Consider the following 25,258-nt stretch of genomic DNA (forward strand, 5'->3'; position numbering starts at 1 on the left):
TATTGCGTTGTAAATGGGTCCGGATCAGCTTAAACACATAAATACATTTTCATAAGCTGTTTTCCCTCATTCAACTCTGCAAATATAGCTTTGGCTATATTATGTAAACACTGAATGTTAGAATCAAACGTTCTCAAAGTAACATTAAGGGAAAATTCTAATAACACAACAGGGGCTTGAGAAAGTAAAAAAATTCCTTTCCGAACATATTCCCCTAACATTCCATTTTGGCTGTAGAAATGATTTGGAATGTTTAAGTGTTAAAAATGACCTTTTTTTCCTTATGATCCCAGAATATTTTCCTTCAGTTAAAAGTCTTAGGCATCATTTTGAGAAACTCTGTTCAATTGCAAGAATATTTTTTGGGAACATTAAAGAAACAGGACATTTTGAAAGTTCAGTTTGTAAATTCCAAATTAGCACTCCAGGAATTTTATGTTGTCATTGCAAATGAAGTTAAAGTTCTTAGGAACTTTGTTCTAACATAATAATAATAATAATAATAATAATAATAATAATAATAATAATAATCGGGGAACCTTAAGAAACCTGGACATTTGGAACATTCAGGAAGCATTTCAAATCAGCAACCCCACAATCAAAACAGAACGTTATGGGAATGTTTTTAGAACATACAATTCCAATGAAGTTGGGACGTTATGTGAAACATAAATAAAAACAGAATACGATGATTTGCAAATCCTTTTCAACCTATATTCAATTGAATACACTAAAAAGACAAGATATTTAATGTTCAAACGGATAAACTTTATTGTTTTTTGCAAATATTCACTCATTTTGAATTTGATGCCTGCAACGCGTTCCAAAGAAGACAGGGACAACAAAAGACTGGGAAAGTTGAGGAATGCTCAAAAAGCACCTGTTTGGAACATTCCACAGGTGAACATTTTAATTGGAAACAGGTGAGTGTCATAACTGGGTATAAAGGGAGCATCCCTGAAAGGCTCTGTGGTTCACAAGCAAGGATGGGGCAAGGTTCACCACTTTGTGAACAACTTCGAGAGCAAATAGTCCAACAGTTTAAGAACAACATTTCTCAACGTGCATTTCATCATCTACAGTCCATAATATCATCAAAAGATTCAGAGAATCTGGAGAAATCTCTGCAAGTAAGCGGCAAGGCAGAAAACCAACACTGAATGCCTGTGACCTTCGATCCCTCAGGCAGCACTGCATTAAAAACCGACATCATTCTGTAATGGATATTCCCACATGGGCTCAGGAACACTTCAGAAAACCACTGTCAGTGAACACAGTTCGTCGCTCCATCTACAAGTGCAAGTTAAAACTCTGCCATGCAAAGCAAAAGCCACATATCAACAACACCCAGAAACGCCGCCGGCTTCTCTGGGCCTGAGCTCATCTGAGATGGACTGACGCAAAGTGGAAAAGTGTCCTGTGATCCCGGACTGTTGAGCAACTGAAGTTGTACATCAAGCAAGAATGGGAAAGAATTCCACCTACAAAGCTCCAACAATTAGTGGCCTCAGTTCCCAAACGCTTATTGAGTGTTGTTAAAAGGAACGGTGATGTAACACAGTGGTAAACATGTCCCTGTCCCAACTTCTTTGGAACGTGTTGCAGGCATCAAATTCAAAATGAGTGAATATTTGCAAAAAACAATAAAGTTTATCCATTTAAACATTAAATATCTTGTCTTTGTAGTGTATTCAATTGAATATAGGTTGAAAAGGATTTGCAAATCATTGTATTCTGTTTTTATTTATGTTTTACACAACGTCCCAACTTCATTGGAATTGGGGTTGTACGTTTATAAGCTGGGTACCCATTTGAGTAAACATAGGGAATAAAAACATGCACACATTCTGTCTCACATCCACGCTGACCTCTCCTGCGCTGTAGCTGCGCAGTCTCTGCAGGTGCTGTCGGTGTGTGAGATGGTTGGGCAGCCTGCCATTTTGAAGAGGGATTCGGGGGTCAATGAAGGTGGTGGCACGACTGTTATGATCCACAAAGAATGACTGCAGAGAGAGAAAGAGAAGTTAAATTCTGAGGAAATTCTGTTGGCTACTTCTATCCCTCAGTCACGGGTAGCCTTAGTGATTCTAAGCAAAAGATAGGACTGGGGCCCCCTGAGTGTACATGCACTGCAGACAATTACAGCTTGGAAACAGAGTCATCTTAAATAGTGGACATATCTTAATATTTCATAATATATCACTTTGAGACGGTTGTAAGAATACTAAAAGTAGCAGTAGATTATATGGCCAAAATATTATATTGTTAGGCTTCAAAAATTTTCATTTGTTCAGTTGGAACTCATAGAATCAGTAGTGCTACAAAAAACTGAACACAATGATTTTGATTCCACATTCGGGATCCTGTGTTGCACTAAATCCAGTTAAATGGGACTAATTCTGCTTTCTTACAAAGAAACAGGCAGTTAGTCAATGTTTTACAATGACTGACGTTATCCTCAATATGTTCAGAAAAGCATTTTGTATCATCAGGATAATGATATATATTGTCATATTACTCAGCACTAATTAAAAGATTGTTATTTCTAGACATTTTGACTTTGTTTTAAACATTTTACTTTAAATGATTTCATTTAATGGCAGATAATTTTCATTGTTTTGTAAAAAATAATGTAGGAAAAAAAACAATGCCAATATAGCCCGACAATTTGGTATTAACTACTGTAGAAGTAAAGCAATGAGTAATGAGATGACTTTTTCCAAGAAGTCATAAGTAATGTAATCCCACTGCACTTTGTAATCTAATTGCATTTTTGTGCAACTCCCCAACACTAGAGCTATCTATACTAACATTAATGCTAGCACTACACTCTGCTGAGCCTGTGCAGCACCCTGTTCTTCCTGTTTTTGCATTTCTCCAAGATTTCTTCTCCATAACGTACATTATCACTAAACTGCCTTGTTCTTCCCAGTCTGTCTCCATGCAATTTTGTCATCATGTAACATCATGGAATGCCATTATGATCCTGACCTCAGGGCTGCACGGACAATTTTAAAAATAACAATCACTACAAGTACAAATAACCGTCGTCTCACAGCAAGATGGGCCTGGGTTCAAATTCCCAGCCAGGCAACTGTCCTCTCTATATGGAGTTTGCATGATCTCCCTTTGTCTGTGTGTTTCCTCCAGGTACTCACGTTTCCTCCCACAGTCCAAGACATGCAGTCAGGCAACTGGAGATGCTACGAATGTATTTGTCTGTGATTCTGCCCTGTGATGGACTGGTGATTTGTCCAAGGTATTTCCTGCCCTCTACCCAATGACTGCTGGGAGAGGCTCCAGTATCCTTGTGTGCTACAATTACTGAATGTTGCTCATCTGTTGCTACATAATTTATCTTCAGCCCCCTCTACTCCATTCATCCATTGAAAAGAACAGCAGCAGAACCATCCCTGACCAGATATCGCTTGGACAGTTTACTATTCTTCACTTCAGTGAATTATGTGTGTGCCTGGATACAGCCTGGATGACTACCTTTCCCTGAGGGTCAGCTTTGATCTCCCAGCCCCTGGGCAGCTCCATGTGTGAATCAGCAAAACGGTTGAGAAAGGTGACCAGGTCGCGATTGTGCTGATAGCGCTCAAAATTACGCGCATCCCTCCTGATCTTCAGGATCATGTGCTTCAGACACGAGCTGTTTGTGAACATACGGTATGCACCCTATCAGAGAGAGAGAGAGAGAGAGAGAGAGAGAGAGAGAGAGAGAGAGAGAGAGAGAGATTATATTACCACATATTTTTAACTAAAGCACTTAGGCTAATATTGTATTTTTATATATACAAATCAAAAGTAGTAGTAAATTAATATGGCTCATTAGGCAGACAGACAAACAGACTGATAGACAGATAGATAGATTTACTTTTTCAATCTGTAAGGGGAAAACTTGGGGTCTACTGTGTGTAAACCATACATATGCACATTTCTATGCATGTGACATGATTTATATATTTTTAAATGACCGTGAAAATGTATTTTTTTAAGTACTCCTAACTATGCATATTGTCACTGTCCAAAGAAAAACAAGTATCTCCAAATTTGTAACTTTACAGGAAAGGGCAACAACCTTCTTTACTTTCAATATAAGTTAATGGAAAGAGATTTTATTCTAACCACTTTTAGAGCATTTCTATTGGTCCAATCATCTTGAAATGTTTGCACAATGTTAAGGAAAGCTGCTGAGCTCAAATGATGCAGAGAAAAAAATACATGGTTTTCATATGCAGAAATTCCTAGGGGTAGAAAAGTTTAAATGGGGTAAACTGAGTACAGAATTTATCATCATTTATATTTTGGCCGACTATAGTACATATATAGATGAGATACAGACGGGTGACAGATGACAGCTGATTTAGGTTCATAGTACATGTAAAGCAAAGATTGACTGTGATGATTCAGACAGCAGTTGATTAGGTGTTTTCATGCATACATGATATGCATCTCGATATTTAGTTAATATGAGATTGAGCTCATAACTTATATAATATACACAAAATAGAACCTATCGTTGCTCTCCAAGGAAAAACAAATATCTCCAAAATAATATCTTTACAGGAGACGTCAAAAACACTTATACCTTTTTCATGTAAGTCAATGTAAAGAGATTTTGTTCTGGGTGATTTTAGAGCATTTCTATTAGTCTATTCATCATAGAATTTTTATACAATGTAAAGGACAGCTATGGTGTTGAAATGATGTAGAAAACTAAACAAACTAACAAAAAACTAAACTAACAAAAATGGAAATACGTGGTTGTCATAGGACAGCGACGCTATAATACCACATAGAAAAATACTACAACTAAAATATCACCCACCTCATTTTATTGGGAGGAACAATTTTTGAATTGTATATTCAAGTTGAATTTGCACAAGCAAAATGTAATTATTATGTGCTAGAATTCAATTCTTACATGAGATAATGAAAAGTCTTATATGTAAATACAACACTGTAACCCACCACAGTCAATGATCTACTACTTTTTAAGGGAAGTTGTTGACCATGTAAAGTCATTTGGGGCCGTTTCTTTTCATAAATGTGTCTTGCAGTGCATGAGCAGGGCTGTATTAGAATGCATAGGATTTATCATTGCTCACTGTGCACATTTGCACATACGCACGTTTCATAATCTTGGATTTTCTGGTGCATACAGGTGGTTCTATGCATACTTTGATAAATGAGGCCCTTAGTTTCAACAGAAGTAAAAGACAATGGACAATGTGTTCTCATAATTAATAGACATATAATTGCACGTATTACCCATATTTACACATAAGAACAGTGCAGAAAACATAAAAGTGCAAGTATTTTTATTAAGCATTGTGCATGTAAATAACAGCCAAAAAGAAAAACAAAAAAAGTAGATATATAGATTATATATTATATCATTAGATATAATTTTATCATTCTACTCTATATCTTATATTGTATTCTATAATAGAGTATATATAAATAATACATAAATTAAGTGTATAAACCAGCCATTAGGGGTGTACTTTGTGTACTTCTGGTGCCGGTCCCAAGCCTGGATAAATGGTGAGGGTTGCGTCAGGAAGGGCATCCGGCGTAAAACTTGTGCCAAAACTATCATGCGGATCACAAATATGATTGCTATACCGGATCGGTCGAGGCTAAACAACAACCGCCTCCGGTGCTGTTGACCAGCAGGGTGCCAGTGGAAACTGGACATAAATTAAGTGTATGACTATTATAATTTAAAATAGTTTAACCCCCTAAAAGGCCGAAGGTTTTATTACACACTTCCATAACCTACGAATAGCTCAGGGAGTTTGCACTGAAGTCCCTGCAGTTACTAAATAATAAGCTTTAGTATGTAATAAGCCTGCAGGTTAATATAATGGGGTTAATATAATCTATTTATGGTGCTACATCTCAAGAGTCTTTTTACATTCCAAACAAATCCATTTTCCTTACCTTCCTGAAGTCATCGACTGTCTGTCAGTGTGTGCTGAGTGTGTGTTGTGGAGATGGAGCTTACATAGTTGGCATGGAGGACGGTGAAGAACTCCGGATGTGTGATGAATTTGACGGCAGGACTCTGCAGCAGCTGTGTGATCTTCTGACAGTGTCCTGGGGAGCAAGGACTGTCTCTCCTCAGCTCTGAGAGAAAAATTGGTTGATTAAAGGAATACATCAGGCAAATATAAAGCCGACGTGAGTAATAATGAATAAAAGTTGGTCGGTGACAGTTAGGATTTTGAATCTTTACCTTAGGCTAAGTGGTGTCTATTAGATCGCATTTATTCAAGGCCATGTTAGCATTTTTGACTAACAGAGTGTGGAGGCAGGTTTAACAGTACAGTACAGTGGCAATTCAACAGCATTCGCTTTGGAATGACTGTTTATAAATGATTTTAAAAAGTTTTTAGAATTTTATTTAAAAAGTAAATGTAAAATTAAAATGTAAAAATATATGTAAAAAATGTGTAAAAACTGTAAAATTCCCATTTGTTGTAAACATTTGTTATTTGCTTATTCAGTATATTTAACATGAAGATTTTAAATGTACTAAAATAATCAAAACAATTCATGATGAAATCAAAGAACACACTTTAAACCAGACACTGAATTGATTCTTTCCTCTAAAGAACTGTAAATGAATCAAATCATTATGAGGTCAGAAATTTACACCCATTCTCGTTACTGTACGTTACACTGTGAGGTGTAAGCACGGTATGAATAAGGCCATGTACATGTTTTGTTGACTTACTGAGTGAAAATAAGTCACATCCTCTTCGGAGAACACACTTCTGAACATTTTATTTGCTGTAATTTAAGATACTGGAAACTAATTAGGCACTTTGGCACAAACCACGTGTTTTATTTTTTTCCCCTATATGTTAAACTCAGCAAATAAACAGTAACTGTATTAAAATGTGCAGAAGTGTGTTCTCTGTAGAGGAGGTGTTCACTTATTTTCACTCAAAAAAAAACCAACAAACACATTTGACCAGGGTTGCCCAAAAGATAGAGCTTTAATTGAGCTTGAAACTTTGGTTCAAATTCAAACACAGTTTGAGAATTTTCTGCCAATGTCAGACTCAACCTGACCCATAGCATCACGTTTTGAGTCTGAACCTGAAACACATCGCCAAATTATTTTGTGTACCAAAATCACCCAAAACGGCTCAGACCAAACAACACTTCAAACAACAAAGACCAGCGAAACAAAGGGCAAAGCATAGGGCTTAAATAACACAGGGTAAATGTGGGACAGGTGGGAAACAGGTGGAGACAATCAAGGGTGGAGTCATGAAATGAGGGGGCTGGACCAAAACAAATGCACATGGGCTAAACCAAAACAACATGAACACATAAACAGGACTGGGAGGGGCCAATCGTGACACTCATACTGTGCAATGCTGATACAGCAGGATATTAGCCTTTAATGGTTTAATTCTAAGGCTCTATGTCTTTATACAGAGCACATAAACATACTTCATAAATAAATTAAACATGATTTTCTGTCATGATTTGTCCTGGTCTTTCTGTTTGCCTATTTGTTGGTTCCCTAGTACTGTGTTTTTTTTTAGTTTGTTTATCTGCCATGTGCTTTTGTTGTCATGTTGGCTCCTCCCCGACCTGCCCCATCTTCACCTGTTCTTTGTCTCCCAGCCCCGCTCTCTCATTAGTCTCAGGTGTTTCTCATTTTCTGTTTGTATTTATACCCCTGTGTTTGCTCGGTCCCTTTGTCTTGCGTGGTGTGTCTTTATATCCTGTTGTGTGGTTCCATTTGTGGTTGGCATTGTTTCCTTGTTTAGTTCTTGTTTGCTTTGTTTTATCTTGTTCTGGATTTATCTGTCCCACTCTCCTATGCCCTGGTGTTTGTGAACTCTGCATTGTGTGTAAATAAAAGCAACTCGCACTTGCATCCTGTCCCAATGCCTCGTACATTAGATTTTGGTTGCACTAATCTGTACTTTCCAGGATTCATTTGCTGTTTATTCATTATGCATCTATTTTTTAATAAGCATGGACTTTGGAGCTGAATGACTCAAGTGTGCCAGATTAAAAGCTATTTGGTAATAATGAGAATAAGGAGGAAGACTTAAGCTGCCTAAGGAAGAAGGCAGGAGGAAATGCAGGGTAAAATAGGAGATGGGCTGTGTGAACCCGAACGTGACCCAAACCCACCACATTTTTGGAAAATTACGTCCAATTCTGATATCAGATGTCAAGTTCAGACAAATATTTCATGCTTTATTTGTTTGCATGTGTACATATTTGTGAAGTACTCACCGCTCGCCTGAGGCGGCGAGTCAGTCTCTGGATTGGCCGTTCTCTCAGCTCGTGGGCTGCCCCCCTCTTCCTCTCTCCGCTCCGGGGCCTCTCTGGTCCTCTGGATGGTCTGATACCTGAAACAGAGATCAGATACATGAACATAAGCCTGGAAGCTTCTCATCTATCACAATAGATACACCACAGGATCAGAAATAAAGATAATCAATCATATCTTTTTTAGGACTATCATCATTGTTTACATTAGAAATGGAACTGCTGTGTCTGATCCACTCAGACCAGCACAACACACATTAACACAGCACCACCACATCAGTGTACTGCAGTGCTGAGAATGATCCACCATGCAAATATTACCTGCTCTTTGAGGGTTCATGGGGTCCTGACCACTGAAGAACAGGGTAAATGGGGCTAACAAAGTATCAGATGGACTACAGTCTGTAACTGCAGAGCTACAAAGAGCACCTATATTTACATTTATGGCATTTGGCTGACGCTCTTACCCAGAGCGACTTACAATTTGATCATTTTACATAGGTAGGCCAAGGCAGCGTTAGGAATCTTGCCCAAGGACTCTTATTGGTATAGTGTAGGGTGTTTGCCCAGGTGAGGATTGAACCCCAGTCTACAGTGTAGAAGGCAGAGGTATTAACCACTACACTATCCTAACCACTAACCACTACACTATCCCAACCACCTATATAGTAAGTGGAGCTGATAAAATGGATAATGAGTGTATAATGTGTCATAATGTTATGCCTGATCGGTGTATATTAATATACATAGTCACTTTATACACTAATAATGATTAAATTCCTGATTAGTACATAATTCATTAACTATAAAGAGGAAGCTCATAACTTCCTGTTTGATTTTTCAAACTTCAACACATGACATGAACTCACTCCAACAATCTGCTGTCTCTGCCTCTGACATTGCAACAAATAAACTGACCAGACAGTTGTATCTCAGTTGTATCTAGGCTGCCCTCTGCTTCATCATGCATGGTACTGCTTTTCCAAAAGCAGCTCCAAAAACTAGACTACAGGCATCCAAGCTGTATGAGTGTCAGCTCCTTGAAGAGGGAGAGAAACTCTTCCTGCTGCTTTCACTTTCCCAAAATAGAGTAGCCTTCCCAGCACAGGATATCTTTGTCACTTGAAGACATTCTGTGTTTTTTTACAGCATGAAAAAAATGGCAACACATCCAAAAAAGGCATTAAATGAAAAGTTGCAAATGCAATAAAATAAATACAGACAATTAGGCATCCCAGCAACATCTGTTCCCCTCTTACAGAGTATAATAAATAACGTCAAATACCGGTTTGATCAGTCAAATGTGTCTAATCTGTACATTTTTTAAAGCAATTAAACACCAAAACCATGCATTGCTATTTATGCATTTTCATCATATAAACTGCCGATCAATCTATGCTGACTCATGAAGAAGGTACAGGTACATTTTAATCACTAATGTGTTAATAATGACTTTACTAGAGTAATCATGACAGCTCTAGTCTTCTTCCTAATCAGGTCACGAGATACGATGCCTCTTAGACCTTATTTTGAGGGTTTTCTTCAATGTGAAACATTATGTAGATGATCAACAATCAACTCTAACATTCAAGTCAAGCAGGGAGACTGAGCTAAACACCAAAATCCAATAAGGATTCGATGCAATACTGGGACTGTGAAAAGGAACATCTCCCACGAAGAGGACAGGCAAACCCAGTTAAAAAAGGAAAAGAAAATATCATCCGACATGCACTCCAGTCTAAACAAAGGGGATTTCGATGCTCCAAATCCAAATCCCTCCCCACCAAACCATTCTAATTAAACTCCCTCGCCTGCTCTTGCACCGATTCTGTTAGGAGCTTCAGGCTGTTGTGTAAGCCCTCACTGCTGCTTCTTCTGAGTCAACCTCTGTTGTAAAGAGACTGTACACTGCTGAATGTAAACATACTGTACTGCTGTATTCACATGCTGTCGCTGTAACTTCTCCGCATCTGAATGCACTAAATGCAGACTGATAACAGGGCAAGAGTGACCAGACTTCACGTGGCAACTATTAAAAGATGCCTCACTACAGCCACCGTCCTCATTATAATGTACACTCCTAGTTTGTTAGAAACTCGGGGTACTTGTGTTCAGTGGTCATTATATTAGAAATACAGATACATATATCAGGCCTGGATTATCCAAAGGCTTTTATGAGTGCATGCCTATTGGCCTGAGCCTCTGGGAGTTCCTGCAAGCAATAATGAATCACTGTTTTGACTCACAGCTAGAACTTTACTTCACTAGGGGGTCTGTAAAAGTGAGGTCTGAATGGACAGTGTGGATTAAGCCCATATCCAAAGCCAGATATTAAATGACCAGCCAGCCGAGTTAAAGATAAAAGTTCCATTATCCTTGTCTGCAATGATCAAACTTAAGAAGTAAGATATCAATGAAAAGAAACTTTTCAATGCCTGCGGCCTGTGGCAGTATGCTTTAGCTACACTCTCGGAAAAAAGACAAGTGGGACTGTCACTGGGGCAGTACCCCTCTTGTCACTGGCGGGGTACCCTCAAGGGTACATTTCGTCAAGGAACATAAATGTACCATAATCCACTGAAATTATACTTTCTAAGTTGTCTGTGTTTATTGTTCTGTTTTAAACAATTGTTTCTCCAAAAGGTACAAATATGTACTTTTCACACTAAAGAAGTCTTCTTCTTCTTCTTCTTTCGGCTGCTCCCTTTAGGGGTCGCCACAGCGGATCATCTGCCTCCATCTTGCCCTATCAATTGCCTCCTCTACTTTCACACCAACCATCTCCATGTCCACCTTCACTACATCCAACCATCTCCATGTCCACCTTCACTACATACTTTTCACACTAAAGAAGTAACAAATCAGAATTATTGTTTTATTTATTATCATCAAGGCTTCAGTTTTAGTTTGTTTTAGTTATTCCTTTTATTTATTTAATAGATTTATTTTATTTGGCTAGTTCACCATTTACCCGTGACCCTAACGGAGAAGCGGCTTGGGAAATGGATGGATGGATGGATAGTTCACCATTTATCAGAAATAGGAGCAATCTGTTGCAAACCACTGTTGCCTCCTCATCCACTCCTAGAACTCCGCCCCTACAAACAGGTTTGAAGCTCTGAGCTCCCTGGTTTTAGCGCCACTCTCACCAGAGGCTAATGGTACTCCGATGAGTACCACTTTACTTACACATTTGAGATGATTCAAAACACTTGTCATGTCTCCAGAACAAATATTTTATCATAAATTTTGCACTAAGCACTTTTTTTACTGATAAGTTAAATTATATTTCTCAAGCATCTTTGTTCTTTTAGCTTCAGTGGCAACACAGAAAGCGCTGCAGTCTATTGCACTCTGAGGCACAGCGATGTGTGTCTGCTATGAATTTGTGATGTATTCCACTAAAGCACACACACACACACACACACACACACACACACACACACACATATCCTCTAAGCCGCTTATCCTTCTGGGTCACAGTGGGATCTGACGCCTATCCCAGCAGTCATTGGGTGGAAAGCAGGATACATCCTGGACAGGTCTTCCACTAAAGCAATATAATTTATCTATTTTTAATATCATCCTTACAGCAACAATTACTGTCCTTTTAAAAGACTTTGTTGATGAAATGTGTTGTAGTTTAGGCTACAGTCCTTAATGCCTTGAAAACAGACAAACCTTTTGAATACTAAATATAGTATTGAACACCAACGTAACAAACCACTACTCAAGTAACTAAATTATTTAGGACAGTGGTAAAAAAAACACACCAACATAAGTCTACAATTACTGACTGTACCATCTGTTGCTACACAATTTTTGGCATTTTTAAATGCTGGAACTCAATGTATTTCTATTTTAATATTTAAGTCCTTGTTGTAACATTTCTGTCCACCAGGTGGTGCAAAAGATCCTATTTTCAAACACCTGCCAGCAAAACAGAGGAAGGATGAATAATGAGGTGAAGGGAAGTAACAGGAGGCTGAATCACAGGTCAGTCTAGGCTACAGATGACATCTGTACAGCACTAATACGTTTCGTTTTCATTAATCGTCCAACGCAGGCGGCCCATTCTGAATAAGTCTGACACAAATGCAGCCAGAGTTTGCATCTAGAGGTGGCACTGGAACAGGAAAGTGAGAGAGTGGAGGAGTGACCATAAGCTATAGCTGCTGAACAAATGAACTCCCTTAATTATTATTACAACCCATTTATGATGACAGGATATGTGGAAAAAATACTGAAATTCCATCTGTAATGCCTTTTTTATAGATATGTGATTATATACCGTTAAATATTGTTTAGATGCTTTTAGGTTTATTTTATACTTGTATTTATATTTGAGAGCACTTGCTTACATGTATGATGCTGTTAAATTGCACTGTATTGAATTTAAGATTTAATTCAGTTTTATAATCTTATTTGATATTTTATCCAGCATATTTTTATACAGCCTATTAGAGAAGCACCAGGATGAAAAGTCTTGGCCAAAACTAAGACCAAAATACAAAATATTGGACCAAAAAATGTGCCAGATTTTTGTTTGTTTTTTTATTCCATTTAATACATTACAATGAATTTATTTTTCTTATTATTTATGCTTAACTACACTGCAAAAAAAATTAAGTGAAGGAAAGCAAGTGAAACTGTATTTTTAACTACTCATTCTAATACGACCTACCATTGAAATGATTTGTAAAGTGTTATATTTTGACATTTTATTGCAAGACTATTTAGCTTTAACAAACAAAAAGTCAATAGTCACCCATAATCTTTTGTGTAAAGAGAGACTTTTCTTATCCCAGTCAAACCACATCCAGGTCTTCAGTACGGTCATTATAGTAGTTCAGACACAGTATTGCTTATTGTGAACTATAAAAGTTAACAAATCACCGTGTAGCTAATTCGACTGCCCTTCATGTTCAAGCATGCAGTGCTTTCCAGCAATCTCCGTTTATGAAAATGTATAAACAGTTATTGATAAACAGAAACAACATACATTGCAAACAAAATCTGTACCATCCACATGCTTGTGATGTGCGTACATGTGAACAGGAGTTAGAATTCAGCATAACACTTGTCTAAACTTGCTGCCCCCCGAGTTCAGCTACACTGTAGAGTTTTATTTATTTTTACAGTTTACAGTAAGTCATACCGTGTCCAAAACTACACTGCTACGTCCTTAGAACCTTAATAAAGTCCTGAATGCAGTGGAAACAATTTATGGAAAATACATGGGTGACTACTGACTTCTAGTGTTTGTACATTTTCAGTAATATTTTGGTGATCAATATTGCAAACAAAGTGCACTGCTCTGTCATGGTGACCCATCCATGGTCTCAGTGGCTGGTGCTCTAACAAAGAGAAAAGTGTCCAGCCCCACTCACCTCCTGTTGAGCTGCTCCATCTGTTGGATGGAGCTGGATCTGCGCAGGCCGTCAGGCGTGGCTGCAGTGGTGGGCCTCTGCCAGGTCGTGGTGCGGTTAATGTGGTCCACATAGAACACACGACCATGACTGTCTATACGTGCCTCCCAGTCTACACATATACACAGCCAAGACAAGATGTAGAGAGAAAGGGAGAAAAAGAGAGAGAGAGAGAGAGAGAGAGAGAGAGGTGAGAAAAGGGTAACAGAGATAAGCAGTCACAGTGAAGAGGAGATATTGATCTTTGCAGCTCAGCTCGAGATACATGTGTGAGTGCATGGGTCTGTAAGACAGATTCAGTATGAGAATGTGTAATGAATACTTGTGTGTATATACTGGAGTACTATGAATTTCAATGACATGCCAGTATCCTTAAAGCTGCACTATGGAAGACTGGATTTGTTCAATGTGAAATAAGTAGCATTACTGAATCAGAAAAAATATGGAGTGTAAACACAACTGCGAGTCACTTTGAACAGCCAGAAATCATAGTTTAAAAGCCAGAGGTATAGGGTCACATTTTGCAGGTGTTTCTCAGATAATGCCTATATTTTTACATACTAACATCGTACACACACACACACACACACACACACACACACACTGTGACAACACCTGTTGTAAAAAGCGCTATATAAATAAATTTTGCTTGCTTGCTTGCTACACAGACACACAAACACCGACTGTCCACCTCATGAAGGATACCTCACACTATCTCAGATGAACTTTCTAGTTCTACAATTACAGACTGTAGTCCACCTGTTTCTCTGCACACTTTGTTAGCCCCCTCACACCCCATTCTTCAATAGTCAGGTCCCCCACAGGACCATCACAGAGCAGGTATTATTTGGTTAGTAAATCATTCTTGGCACTGCAGTGGCACTGACGTGGTGGTGGCGTGTTGGTGTGTGTTGTGTAAGTGGTATAAGTAGATCAGACACAGCAGCAATGCTGGAGTTTTTAAACCCAACCTGTGGGCAGCATCCTGTGACCACTGATGAAGGACCAGAGGATGAGTAACGCAAACTGTGCAGCAACATATGAATTATTGTCTCTGGTCTTACATCTACAAGGCGAACCAACAAGGTAGGTGTGTCCAGTAAAGTGGACAGTAAGTGGTCACAGTGTTTAAAAACTCCAGCTACACTGCTGCGTCTGATCTACTCATACCAGTGCAACACACACTAACACACCACCATCACATCAGTGTTACTGCAGTGCTGAGAATGATCCACCATCCAGATAACTTCATCCATTTCTTGATTTCTTGATTTAATGTGCTGAGAATACAATGCTTTGTGTATTGTTTTTATTGATGCTATTCCACTACTGTGTAAATAGTTCCACCAGTCACAATTGTGTATTCAGTGTATTGGCTTGTAACTCACTCACTTACATTTAGCAGGCAGTATATTCTCCACAAGAGCGTGCTATCAGCACTCAATTAAAATCTGGTGCTTTATACAGTGGCGCTTTGTATGTCCTTATTAACTACACACTGAATAGACAAATAATCGTGAATTGTTCCAAAATGATTTAATTAAATCTGGTAGTTGTTGTGAGGTAGTTGTTGTGAGCTGACTTAGTGAAGCTATAGCCCTGCAGGGGGCACTCACTGGGCGGCAGAGGCTCATCAATGGTAGGGTAGTGGTGGGGATCAGGCCTCAGAGCAGGGAGCTGACTCACTGAAGGATGGCTACATGGAAGAGGGCACTCTCCTGTACAAACACACCACAAATACAGTAATCAAGCAGAGCTGATTGATACCATCTACATCATGATTGTGATAAATACAATATTAATAATGCGGTTTTCTCATTACAGAGTGAGATAAAAAGATGACCATGTTAAATGCCCATACTATTTAGGGTATACTGTCATATTACATTAACAATTTTTGAAAACCAATTTCACACCATGATATCAATATATAGCCATATAATTATATCCTTGCTCTTCAGATAGCATCAAACAACAAACATCAGACTGCAGCCAAAACATTTCAGGAGATGTCTATAGAGACAAGTGCTCACATGTAAACTACAGAATTTACAACAGTTCCAACATCATCAAAATTCAGCTTCTATTAAAATTCAGCACTGCTCCTGTTGGGAGTCTTTCACCCTTATGTACCACTGATCTCCATAAAGAATGAATGACACTAAGCATTAAATAAATATTCTTTATATTGTTTTATATTACCAATAAATTCCAGGTGCTCTTGACTTCATGGGAATAAATTATGATGAATGGGCCAGTAAAAATGGTTCAAAATCATATGGAATAAAATCTTGTTACATTAGGTCTATAGGTACTCAAGCCCCCATTGAGCACGTGAGGTGACAGTAAACGAATACTGAAATCACTATTCTGCTATTTGTTATATTTCCCCATGAGAAAACACAGAGATGGATAACAGTTCAGTGTAATGCCTTATTTTTTACAATTTGGCTCATATTTGTATAATTATATTACAATTACATCAAGCAGGTTGAGAATATGACCAATGCACTAACCTAACCATCTGATATCAGCTACAGGCAGTAGTGGCAAATATACTGGTCAATCCAGTATAATGCTTGAAATTCTTCTTAGGGCATTAGGTTTGTCATAACTTCAAATAAATACACGAAGCATGTCTTTCTGTTTTTTTGAGGGGGGCTGAGACCACAAGGCTTGAGGTTTCTCAACTACGTGGAAGACAAATTCTAATAATATTCTAACAAACTAACATGTTAGCACATCATCCACTGAGAAAAAAAGACCACCTGAAGAAGACAACAAGTTCTCATCAGCATTCAACACTGTTTCAGTTGGTTTGCTCTAGTAGCTAGCAGCTTATTAACTCATCTGAAGAGGCAGCCTCAGTTACTAATCAAAAACTGAAACCTCCCGATGCCTCTCTGACTACTGTATTTTTTTTGCTGTTGTTTTGTCCTTCCTTCAAGTTAACCAAATGTATATCTCTAATTTACACACAGAATTACCATTCTGTTCTGTAGTTACTGTTCCTGAGGAAATTCGTTATGAAAGTGATGACACATTTAATTAAATAACCAAATAAAATTTGCTCATACTCACTCCTGCTACTTGTCCCAGCTACCGGAGACTCTCCATTACCCACAATTCCATGCGGACTCTGGACGTGAGCAGCGGGCACCTCCTTCCACTGAGCATTGCTGTCCCCTGGCTCTCGACTCTCCGCCCCCTGCTCTAGCTCCGCCTCCAATCCTAGTATGCCGTTCACAGCCTCTGTCTCATCCTCGTCCTCCTGTGATGAAAACACGGTGCTTTCAGATCGTCGAGCACTGTCCAGTGACGCTGCCCGCATGGGTCCCATGCCCCTCTGCACCATATGACTGCAGCAGGGCACTGGGCTAAGGTCACCCTCGCTCTCGCCTGGTGACCTTTGACCTCCAACCTGACTCTCGGCCCCTGGCGGCCGGCCTTCTCCATCCAGCAGCTGGATGAGGTCAGAGAGGCGCTGGTGGGAGCGGCTGCGGGGGAGTGTCCGGCGAGGGTGGGACATTCCATCAGGTGTTAAGACGTGGGGCTCTAGTATTATGACCTCATCTTCATCCTCATCCTCATCTTCCTCACCTCTTGGCTGGTCAGGCTCTTCAGAACCTATAGCATTCCCAGTTGGCTCCCCAGTCTGCTGGTTAGAGGGCAAACTGTGCAGCAGGTGGTGGATGCGGATGTAGTGTGAACGAGGTGTTTCTGGTTCTCCGCAAGCCGAAGCTATGACCGTCTCCAGCTCAGAAACGGGCAGCGAACATGGTCGATTTTTCCTACGTGGAGTGGTTCTGACCCGAAGCGGGCAGCCATCATCAAGCTCCGCTTCCTCTCCCTCACCCTCTGTCTGAATTCCATCCTCTGAGGAGGCAAGCTGGGGTTCAGATTCTTCTATTGCCCGTTCCATGTCCTCTGCTGCAGCAGAGGGCACCAGTGTGCCTTCTGCACCCACAGGAGAAGCTCTAGCACCTTCCCCATCATTCTCGCCATGAATTGCTCCCTGTGTCTCTGAAGCTGCTGCTCCTAAGTCCATTTCGGTCACTAACGAAGGAAATAAAACAAACAAATGGATGATGGCACCAGAGACAGAAGAAAAAGAAAATTTAATATGCATGTAATATGCAAGTATCGGTTGTGATTGTCAGATTGTGCTTCAGACTCTAAGTGGATGAATCTGATGATTGCAAGGACACTGAACAAGTATTTACAGAGAACTCAGTCAAAACTTTGGGAAGGATGTGTCTTATAAGAATGTAAGTATATTATCTGTTATCATATTTTCATCAGTGTAATGTTGATTTTGCATTTGAGACATAAATATCGAGCCGAATCTATTTTTGAACCTGTGCATGACATTAATGTTTAAAGACGTAAGATGTGGTCCAAAAAACTCACAAGTGAAATCCATCCCAACACCTCTGCCTTTTACAGACTTTAACAGAGCAACTCAAAGCAGAACTTGCACAACATATTTTGGCGTGCTTTCTTTCTCCTGTACCAGTAATGCTACTTCTTTCAATTTGAACAAAAACTCTGGGCTTTAAGAATGGCACAAATGCTTTTTTGGGGCCACAGCTAGCTAGCAACTGTAGCTAACAACTTTTGTAAATACAACATTTAAGACAATTATCATGTGTTTCCCACCACAAAATAAAAACTTCTCACATCAAGCTCAATAACTACACTTGTCTTAGTAACCTATAGGGCTAACTCATTTCATTTTATACTACAATTTTCACTACATTACATCTACTAGTGTTAATGAAATGATTTATGGAATAAAACTTTCAACAGCATACAGCAAATATATCACATTTGTTAGGGACAAACATTTCACAAACTCATTGTTTTAGAGCTAAAATGCATGACATGAAATGAGTTATGATGTGACGAGGCTAGTAACATTACCTGAAGTAAGAACAGACAATTAGCGTTTGTCTGTTTATCTTAAATACCTCAGATTGGCTGATTTTCTCTGTGTATATTTTAAGCCACATGACTCTTACAATGAATTAAACGTACGGATCTGGGTTTAATAAGGAATAGTAAGATACATGTTAACCTACTGACTCTTGAGGTGGGATGGTATTAATAATATTAATTCAAATAAAAACGTAATTTTAAAATAATTCTTTACCAATCAACATCAAATTTGACTGAAATGCCAACCCCAAAGCAGAACTCTACTCATTTATTGTCAATGCACTACAGAGCTTCAAGCCCTGAGTGATAATTTAATGGTAGTGTAATGACTGAAGACATATGCTGACATATTCAAAAGTGTTTGGACAGGTTTCTTCCGAGATTAAAATATTTTCACACTAATACATTTTCTAAATGTTTTCTGCTTTTTTCAGAGCGTGTGAGTAGAGTGGACAAGAGAGGCAGCAAGTTCTGCTACCTGCTCATAGAGTTCTGGAATCACGCTCTGGGTTTTCTGTTTCCCATTCAGTGTCTGCTCCACATTGTTCATTTTTACAGAACTCACCATTCATTTAGTTGAAGCCAGTAACATAACATTGCAATAACATACATAAACAGGTCATGGCATATGTCATATGCTGTCATGAGCTGTCATATCAGGTTTTGTTCAGTAATATATCAGTGACATGTTAGCATTACCAGTATTTGTTATGACAGATGTCATGAAGTTGGAGGTCATGATAATTTTACATGATAATTTTTTGCTGTGTACTTTAGTTAACAGTCATGACATCAAACACTTAATGACATCATGACACTTAACAGTAACGGTAACATAATGTTATATTACTCAACATAATCAGTCATGACAACCGCATATGACATCTGCTGTAACGCATTTATTTCATGGTTATGTCAGTGTTGTGTAGCAGGGCTTAAGTAAAGTGTTACCTATGTGCACAGAAAACTGCATGATTTTTTTCAAGATGTCTTTTCAGATTCAAATCTGTTCACCTTCTCTGTCCTGCTGGGTCTCCAGGTCAGTCCCCTGCTCCTGCTCGCTGCTCTCCTCAGCAACAGGCTCCACCTCCTGGACCACCTCTCTCTCCTCCTCCCGGATCTCTGTCCTATTTTCATCCACCTCCGAGGACTCTGGACCAGGCTCAACTTCCATGGGCACGGTCACAGAGTCCACATCTCCATCCAGTGGCAGTTCAAGAGTGCCCTGGTCCAGGCTCATAGCGTCCTCAGCTTGGGCAGGACCCAGCCGCACCCCAGTTTCCAGTGCCTCCAGCGCCTCCTGCTCGGGCTCCTCTGGCACCGTTGAGCATTCGGGTTCTGTGCTCTGGGACATGTCCTCATCATCTGTGGGACAAGGAGGAGAGTGAAAGTTAACAGTATTCACAGCTTCATTGCAGCTATGAACTAGAAAAAAGAGTTTGGAATCAGTGCTCAAAAGTTTTTTTAATAGTTTAAAATTAAGCTGTTTGATTACAAAGGTATAAAATGATTCCAATGCCAGTCCAAAGAAATACGCTAACCGGTAAGAAGCAAATTTGTAGATGGACAATAGTGTAGGTGATTGTAAAGTGATGAACAAGACAAACCTGGGTGGATGGATGAAGTGATCTCAAATCGAAACTGCAGCTGACCGCTAACATGCTCTGTCGGTAGCCTTCGACCCAAAGTGTAGCTGACCACTCTGTCACTGAGAGAGAGAGAAAGAGAAATTAGAAAGAGAAAATGCAGGAGAGACTACTTAGAGAATACTCAGTCACTCCTTGAATTGTGATACACGTTGTAATGTGTTAAAACGCACTGTCCCTATAATTTGGATGACATGACCTTCATTAGCATAGCACACCAAGCTAACGACACAGCATGACTACCAGGTTTGGGTAGTAAAGGAATACAGGTAATGACGTTCCGTAGTCAGGATACAAAACTGTTACAGTTACAGAAAAAAAAGTCAACAATTATATTACAGGTACATTATAAAAATAAAGTTACTAGCAGGATTATTTTCTTGTGTATGTCTTTATGAGTTAAATTTGAGTTGCAGATTAAATGCAGACTTTCACAATGTTGGGGATTAATACTAGGAAATTCGTACAAAAAGTCTCACAACAAACAGCTTGTGTATTCTGGCAATGATGTTAAGTTCTAAGTGATAGATTATGCTAAAATTGAGCTTTTTTATATGGTAAATTTAACTTTTCTTCCATAGTTTTCTTCTCTGCTGTTACACGTGGTAGTGATGTAGATCTATATTCCTGTTAAAATGTTGTAAATTACATGTTAAAAATTGATCAAAAGCTCCCCAAACGGCACACAAAATGAACCAGACTGAGAAAAGTAGCACAGCTATATCTGATAAACTCATGTCCACTAAACGGTATAAACAGCTTGCTCAGTTAGGAAATCCACATCACTGAGCAAAAGGGGGCACAATATTCCAACATTTCATTTTTATCTCCCAAAGCACACATGCCTTTATTGAATAACTTCACCAAAATAGTTAATAACATTAATGAAGAGCCAATAAGGACCACCCAATATGCCTTTACCTTATATGCCTTTGGTCCTCTGTGTAAAACCAGAACAGCTCTGATCTGCCAAGGCATGTAACCTACAAGACCTCTGAAGGTGCCCTTTGGTATCTGGTGCCAAGATGTTAGGTGTTTAAGTCCTTGTAAGCTGCAAGGTGGACCTGCAGATCGGACTTGTTCCAGCACATCCAACAAATGCTTGTTTGTATTGAGATCTGGGGAATTTGAGGCCAGGGCAACACTTTGAACTCTTCATCATGTTCCTCAAACTCTTCCTGAACAATGTGTGGCACTGCACATTATCCTCCTGAAGAGGCCACTGCCACTGATGAATACCTCTGCCATGAAGGGGTGAACCTAATCCCCAATGATGTCCACGTGAATGCCAAGCAGAACATTGTCAAACTCCCTCAACTGACTTACCATCTTCCCATAGCGCAACCTGATGCCATCACGTCCCAAGGTAAGCAGTGCACATCAATGTGATGTAAAAGAAAACAGGTCTCATTCAGCCAAACAACCTTCTTACATTGCTTTTTCAGTTTTGACACTTGTGTGCCCATTGTAGGCTTTCAACAGTGGACAGGTGTTAGCGGACACTCTGACCAGTGTGCAGCTACGCAGCCCCTTATGCAGCAGGGTGTGATGCACTGTGTGTTGTGACCATCCATAATCATCACTATAAAGTTCTGTAACTTGTTCCCTTTTGTCACTTTAGACCAGATGGTATAGCCTTCATTGCCCGTTTGTGGGATTACAAATGTATCACTTAACTTTAACTTACATCAATGAGCCTTGGACAACCAAAAACTCTGTCGCCAGATCATAGTTTGTCTCTCCTTGGACCACTGTAGGTATTCACCACTGCTGACCATTAGCACCCCACAAGCTCTCCTGTTTCTCTGACCCAGTCGCCAAGCCATAAAGATTTGGCCCTTGTCAAAGTTGCTCAGGTCTTCATGTCTGCCCATTTCCCCTGCATCCAACACAATGATTACGAGAACCAACTTTTTGCTTAAGGGCTCTAGTAGTCATTGTGATGGATGCAGACCTTGATCTGCACCATTGTTACAACACAATCAACACTATTCACTTCATCTGCGAGTGGTCATAATATTTTGGCTTACTGGTGTATATAACATATTGTTCAAGCTGCTTTCTGGTTGATGTTAAGACTACATATTATGTGTGGTGTACAGGCACAACTTACCCAATAGCATGCTTCTCCAGTAGCCTCTGCACAGGCATGGACAGTTTACCCAGGAAGCGCTTTATGATGGGCCGACTCTTGGCAAATTTATCTTTTACCTCAATCTCCAAAACATCCGTGGGAAGAGACACAAAATTAAACCGCTGTGAAGAGAGAGAGGCAGAGAGAGAAAGAAAGACAGGAAGACAGAGAGAAATAGATGGGAAGTGATAAGATCTAAGGTTACTTCATGCTAACCACAGTACCTCATTTTACAAAGTGTAAACCAAACAGCATTTTAAATAAAATTCATCTCACAAGGCAGATTCAGACAAAGGAGTGAAAACAAAAAGATATATAGCTAACATAAAAATCTTTTCTGCTACCATACATTTCTCATTTAGCTCATGATTTCAAATTACGCTCACAGTCCAATTTACCAATTTTTCTTTCTATAGTTATACTTTGTAAATTAGTTTAGTAAATGCATTTTCTAAAAAATCATTTTATATCAGGCCTAGTAATTTTAATTTAAGTGAAGTTTGTAATATGTATCTAAGTTTGGTTTTTTAAATAAAAGTCTGTGCATTTAAATTCTGTTTGTGGAGGTTAAAAACTAGTTAGAGCTTGTACACAGGACAATAATCTGGCTGGTCCGAAGGTGCCAGCAATGCTGGGTTAGATTAACCCAGGCGTGTGTTGTATACTGACTGAGCGCTGGATAACAGGATTGACCCAAATGGAGTTGTTTTTAACCCCACATTTTGTAATGCAGTGTGTTATAAGTCGATTTGAGATAAAATATGTTCCTCCCTCTCTTCTGTTTACATTTTTGGTAGAAATTGCTGTCAGTGATCACTGTCAAAGATGGACAGCCTACTATCAGAGTAAAGTGGTTGATATTTATACACACATGCTTAGAAGTCACTTACACATTCTGGGGTTTAAGATTTTTTGGGATCATTGTGTTATCAAAAATCGATCCAATCTCAGAAACAAAACTATACAGAACCTAAAAACGTGCATCACTACAGCCCTATTCTTTCAGGAAGGGTTATTTCTTTTACGGCTCTGCTCCAAAGAGCCCTCTCTGCACCTTTATTTTTGTAGTCGTATGGCTGTGTACAGGAGTGTGTAACCAGAGTGCAGAGTTTCGGCACAGATGAGCCCTGCCCCACTGCGCTCTCTCTCTGTCGCTCTCTGTGGTGCTGAAGGTTCTGCGCTGTCTTGACAGCGAACATGAGGCGCAATAATCCGTGCGTCCTTGATGCGTTCAGCAAGGCTCTGAATGCAGAAGACGAGTGTTCAGCAGGGCTGCTGTGCAGTGTGCTTGTCTTTTTGATGCTCCAGGTCGTTTGCAGCACATGACACACACCACACACACACACAGTGGCATCTGGCCAGCATTCCAGTCACCGCGGAAACATGAGCACTCAGGGAGATTTGACAACGGCGAACGAGTGATGGGGAAGAGAGAGGAGTGAGTGAGCGGCACGCAACAAAACAGAACAAATGAGAGATGTGCTCCTGATGCGAGAGAGAGAGAGAGAGAAAGTGGGGAGAGAAAAAAAGAGGGAGAGTAGAAAGACAGAGGAGAGAATGAAAGATGAAGAGAGAATGAGAGAAAAAAGGGAAAGCGAGAGAGGGGGAAAGAAAAATGAGGGAAAGAGAGAAAGTGCATAGAAAAACAGAGGGAGAAAGAAAGGACAGAATATTAGAGAGGAAGTGAGTGAGAAAAAAGGGAGAGAGAAAGGGGAAAGAAAAATGAGGGAAAGAAAAAGAAAGGGGAAAGAAAAATGAGGGAAAGAGAGAAAGTGCATAGAAAAACAGGGAGAAATAAAGAGGAGAGAATGTAAGAGAGGAAGAGATTGAGAAAAATGAGGGAGAGTTAAAGGGGAAAGAAAAATGAGGGAAAGAGAGAAAGGGGAAAAAATGAGGGAAAGAGAGAAAGGGGAAAAAATGAGGGAAAGAGAGAAAGGGGAAAAAATGAGGGAAAGAGAGAAAGGGGAAAAAATGAGGGAAAGAGAGAGGAAGGGGAAAGAAAAATAAGGGAAAGATAGAAAGGGGGAAAGAAAAATTAGGGAGAGAAAAGGGAGAGAATGACAGAGAAGAGAGAGACAGAGAGAGAGAGAAAGTAGGAAAGAGCAGGAGAGAGAGAGAGAAAGGGGGAGAGAGGATAAATACATTATTAAAAACTCAGAGAATAGAACATGAAGCGTGTGTTGACTTTTAGTGTAAGTGTGCCTGAACGTCTGTGTGATTTCTATATGCAGTGGACTGGAAAGTCATTTATGGGATTATATATGGACAGATACAGGGTTTTATGGTTTTAATGGCACTCAGCAGGTAAATACCTAATGATAATAAAATGGTTTCAAATTGAATGATTCTAAGAGCTACATGTGATCAGCTATTAGTGACTGGCCAAGGCCTCACACTCTTTTAATGAAAAAAGCAGAATAAGTTTTCATTTTTGCCATCTATATTCTTTTACATGATGCTGATTATTCTCTATGGATTATTTTCTATTGTGCTTCTGTTGACAATAGCATTACCAAAAGGTCACATAAGAAAAAGAAGATATTGCTAAGATGGGGCTGATTTACACACAGATTCACTCGGCCAACATGTGATTCTGTGATAAATGCACTGTGACGTATTACACAGAGTGAAATGCCCCTAATTCACAAGGTCTGCAGTCAGTACTTGTTCGGGACGGATAGGTCCAGTTCTAAAACCTGACTGGCCAAGACATTCTAGTGAAATCATTTTGTTTATACTCAAGAGTCAAGACAGAGCTAATTGTATGTCATTACACAGCAATGTTTAATGTACAAATA

General features: G+C 39.4%; 1 protein-coding gene across 1 annotated transcript in view; it reads right to left on the minus strand.

Annotated features, from left to right (window-relative positions):
- hecw1b (HECT, C2 and WW domain containing E3 ubiquitin protein ligase 1b) overlaps positions 1-25,258 on the minus strand; it is an 89,917-nt gene that overhangs the window by 13,277 nt on the left and 51,382 nt on the right. The window contains exons 7-16 of the mRNA XM_017707409.2: positions 22,440-22,582; positions 20,288-20,388; positions 19,695-20,045; positions 16,824-17,798; positions 15,359-15,460; positions 13,704-13,854; positions 8,278-8,393; positions 6,017-6,138; positions 3,496-3,681; positions 1,869-2,003 (exon numbers count right to left, since the gene is read on the minus strand). Coding sequence (XP_017562898.1) covers positions 1,869-2,003; positions 3,496-3,681; positions 6,017-6,138; positions 8,278-8,393; positions 13,704-13,854; positions 15,359-15,460; positions 16,824-17,798; positions 19,695-20,045; positions 20,288-20,388; positions 22,440-22,582 — 2,382 coding nt within the window. The remainder of the gene's footprint in view (positions 1-1,868; positions 2,004-3,495; positions 3,682-6,016; positions 6,139-8,277; positions 8,394-13,703; positions 13,855-15,358; positions 15,461-16,823; positions 17,799-19,694; positions 20,046-20,287; positions 20,389-22,439; positions 22,583-25,258) is intronic.

The sequence above is a fragment of the Pygocentrus nattereri genome, chromosome 19, assembly GCF_015220715.1.
Source record: "Pygocentrus nattereri isolate fPygNat1 chromosome 19, fPygNat1.pri, whole genome shotgun sequence".
Taxonomy (NCBI): Eukaryota; Metazoa; Chordata; class Actinopteri; order Characiformes; family Serrasalmidae; genus Pygocentrus; species Pygocentrus nattereri.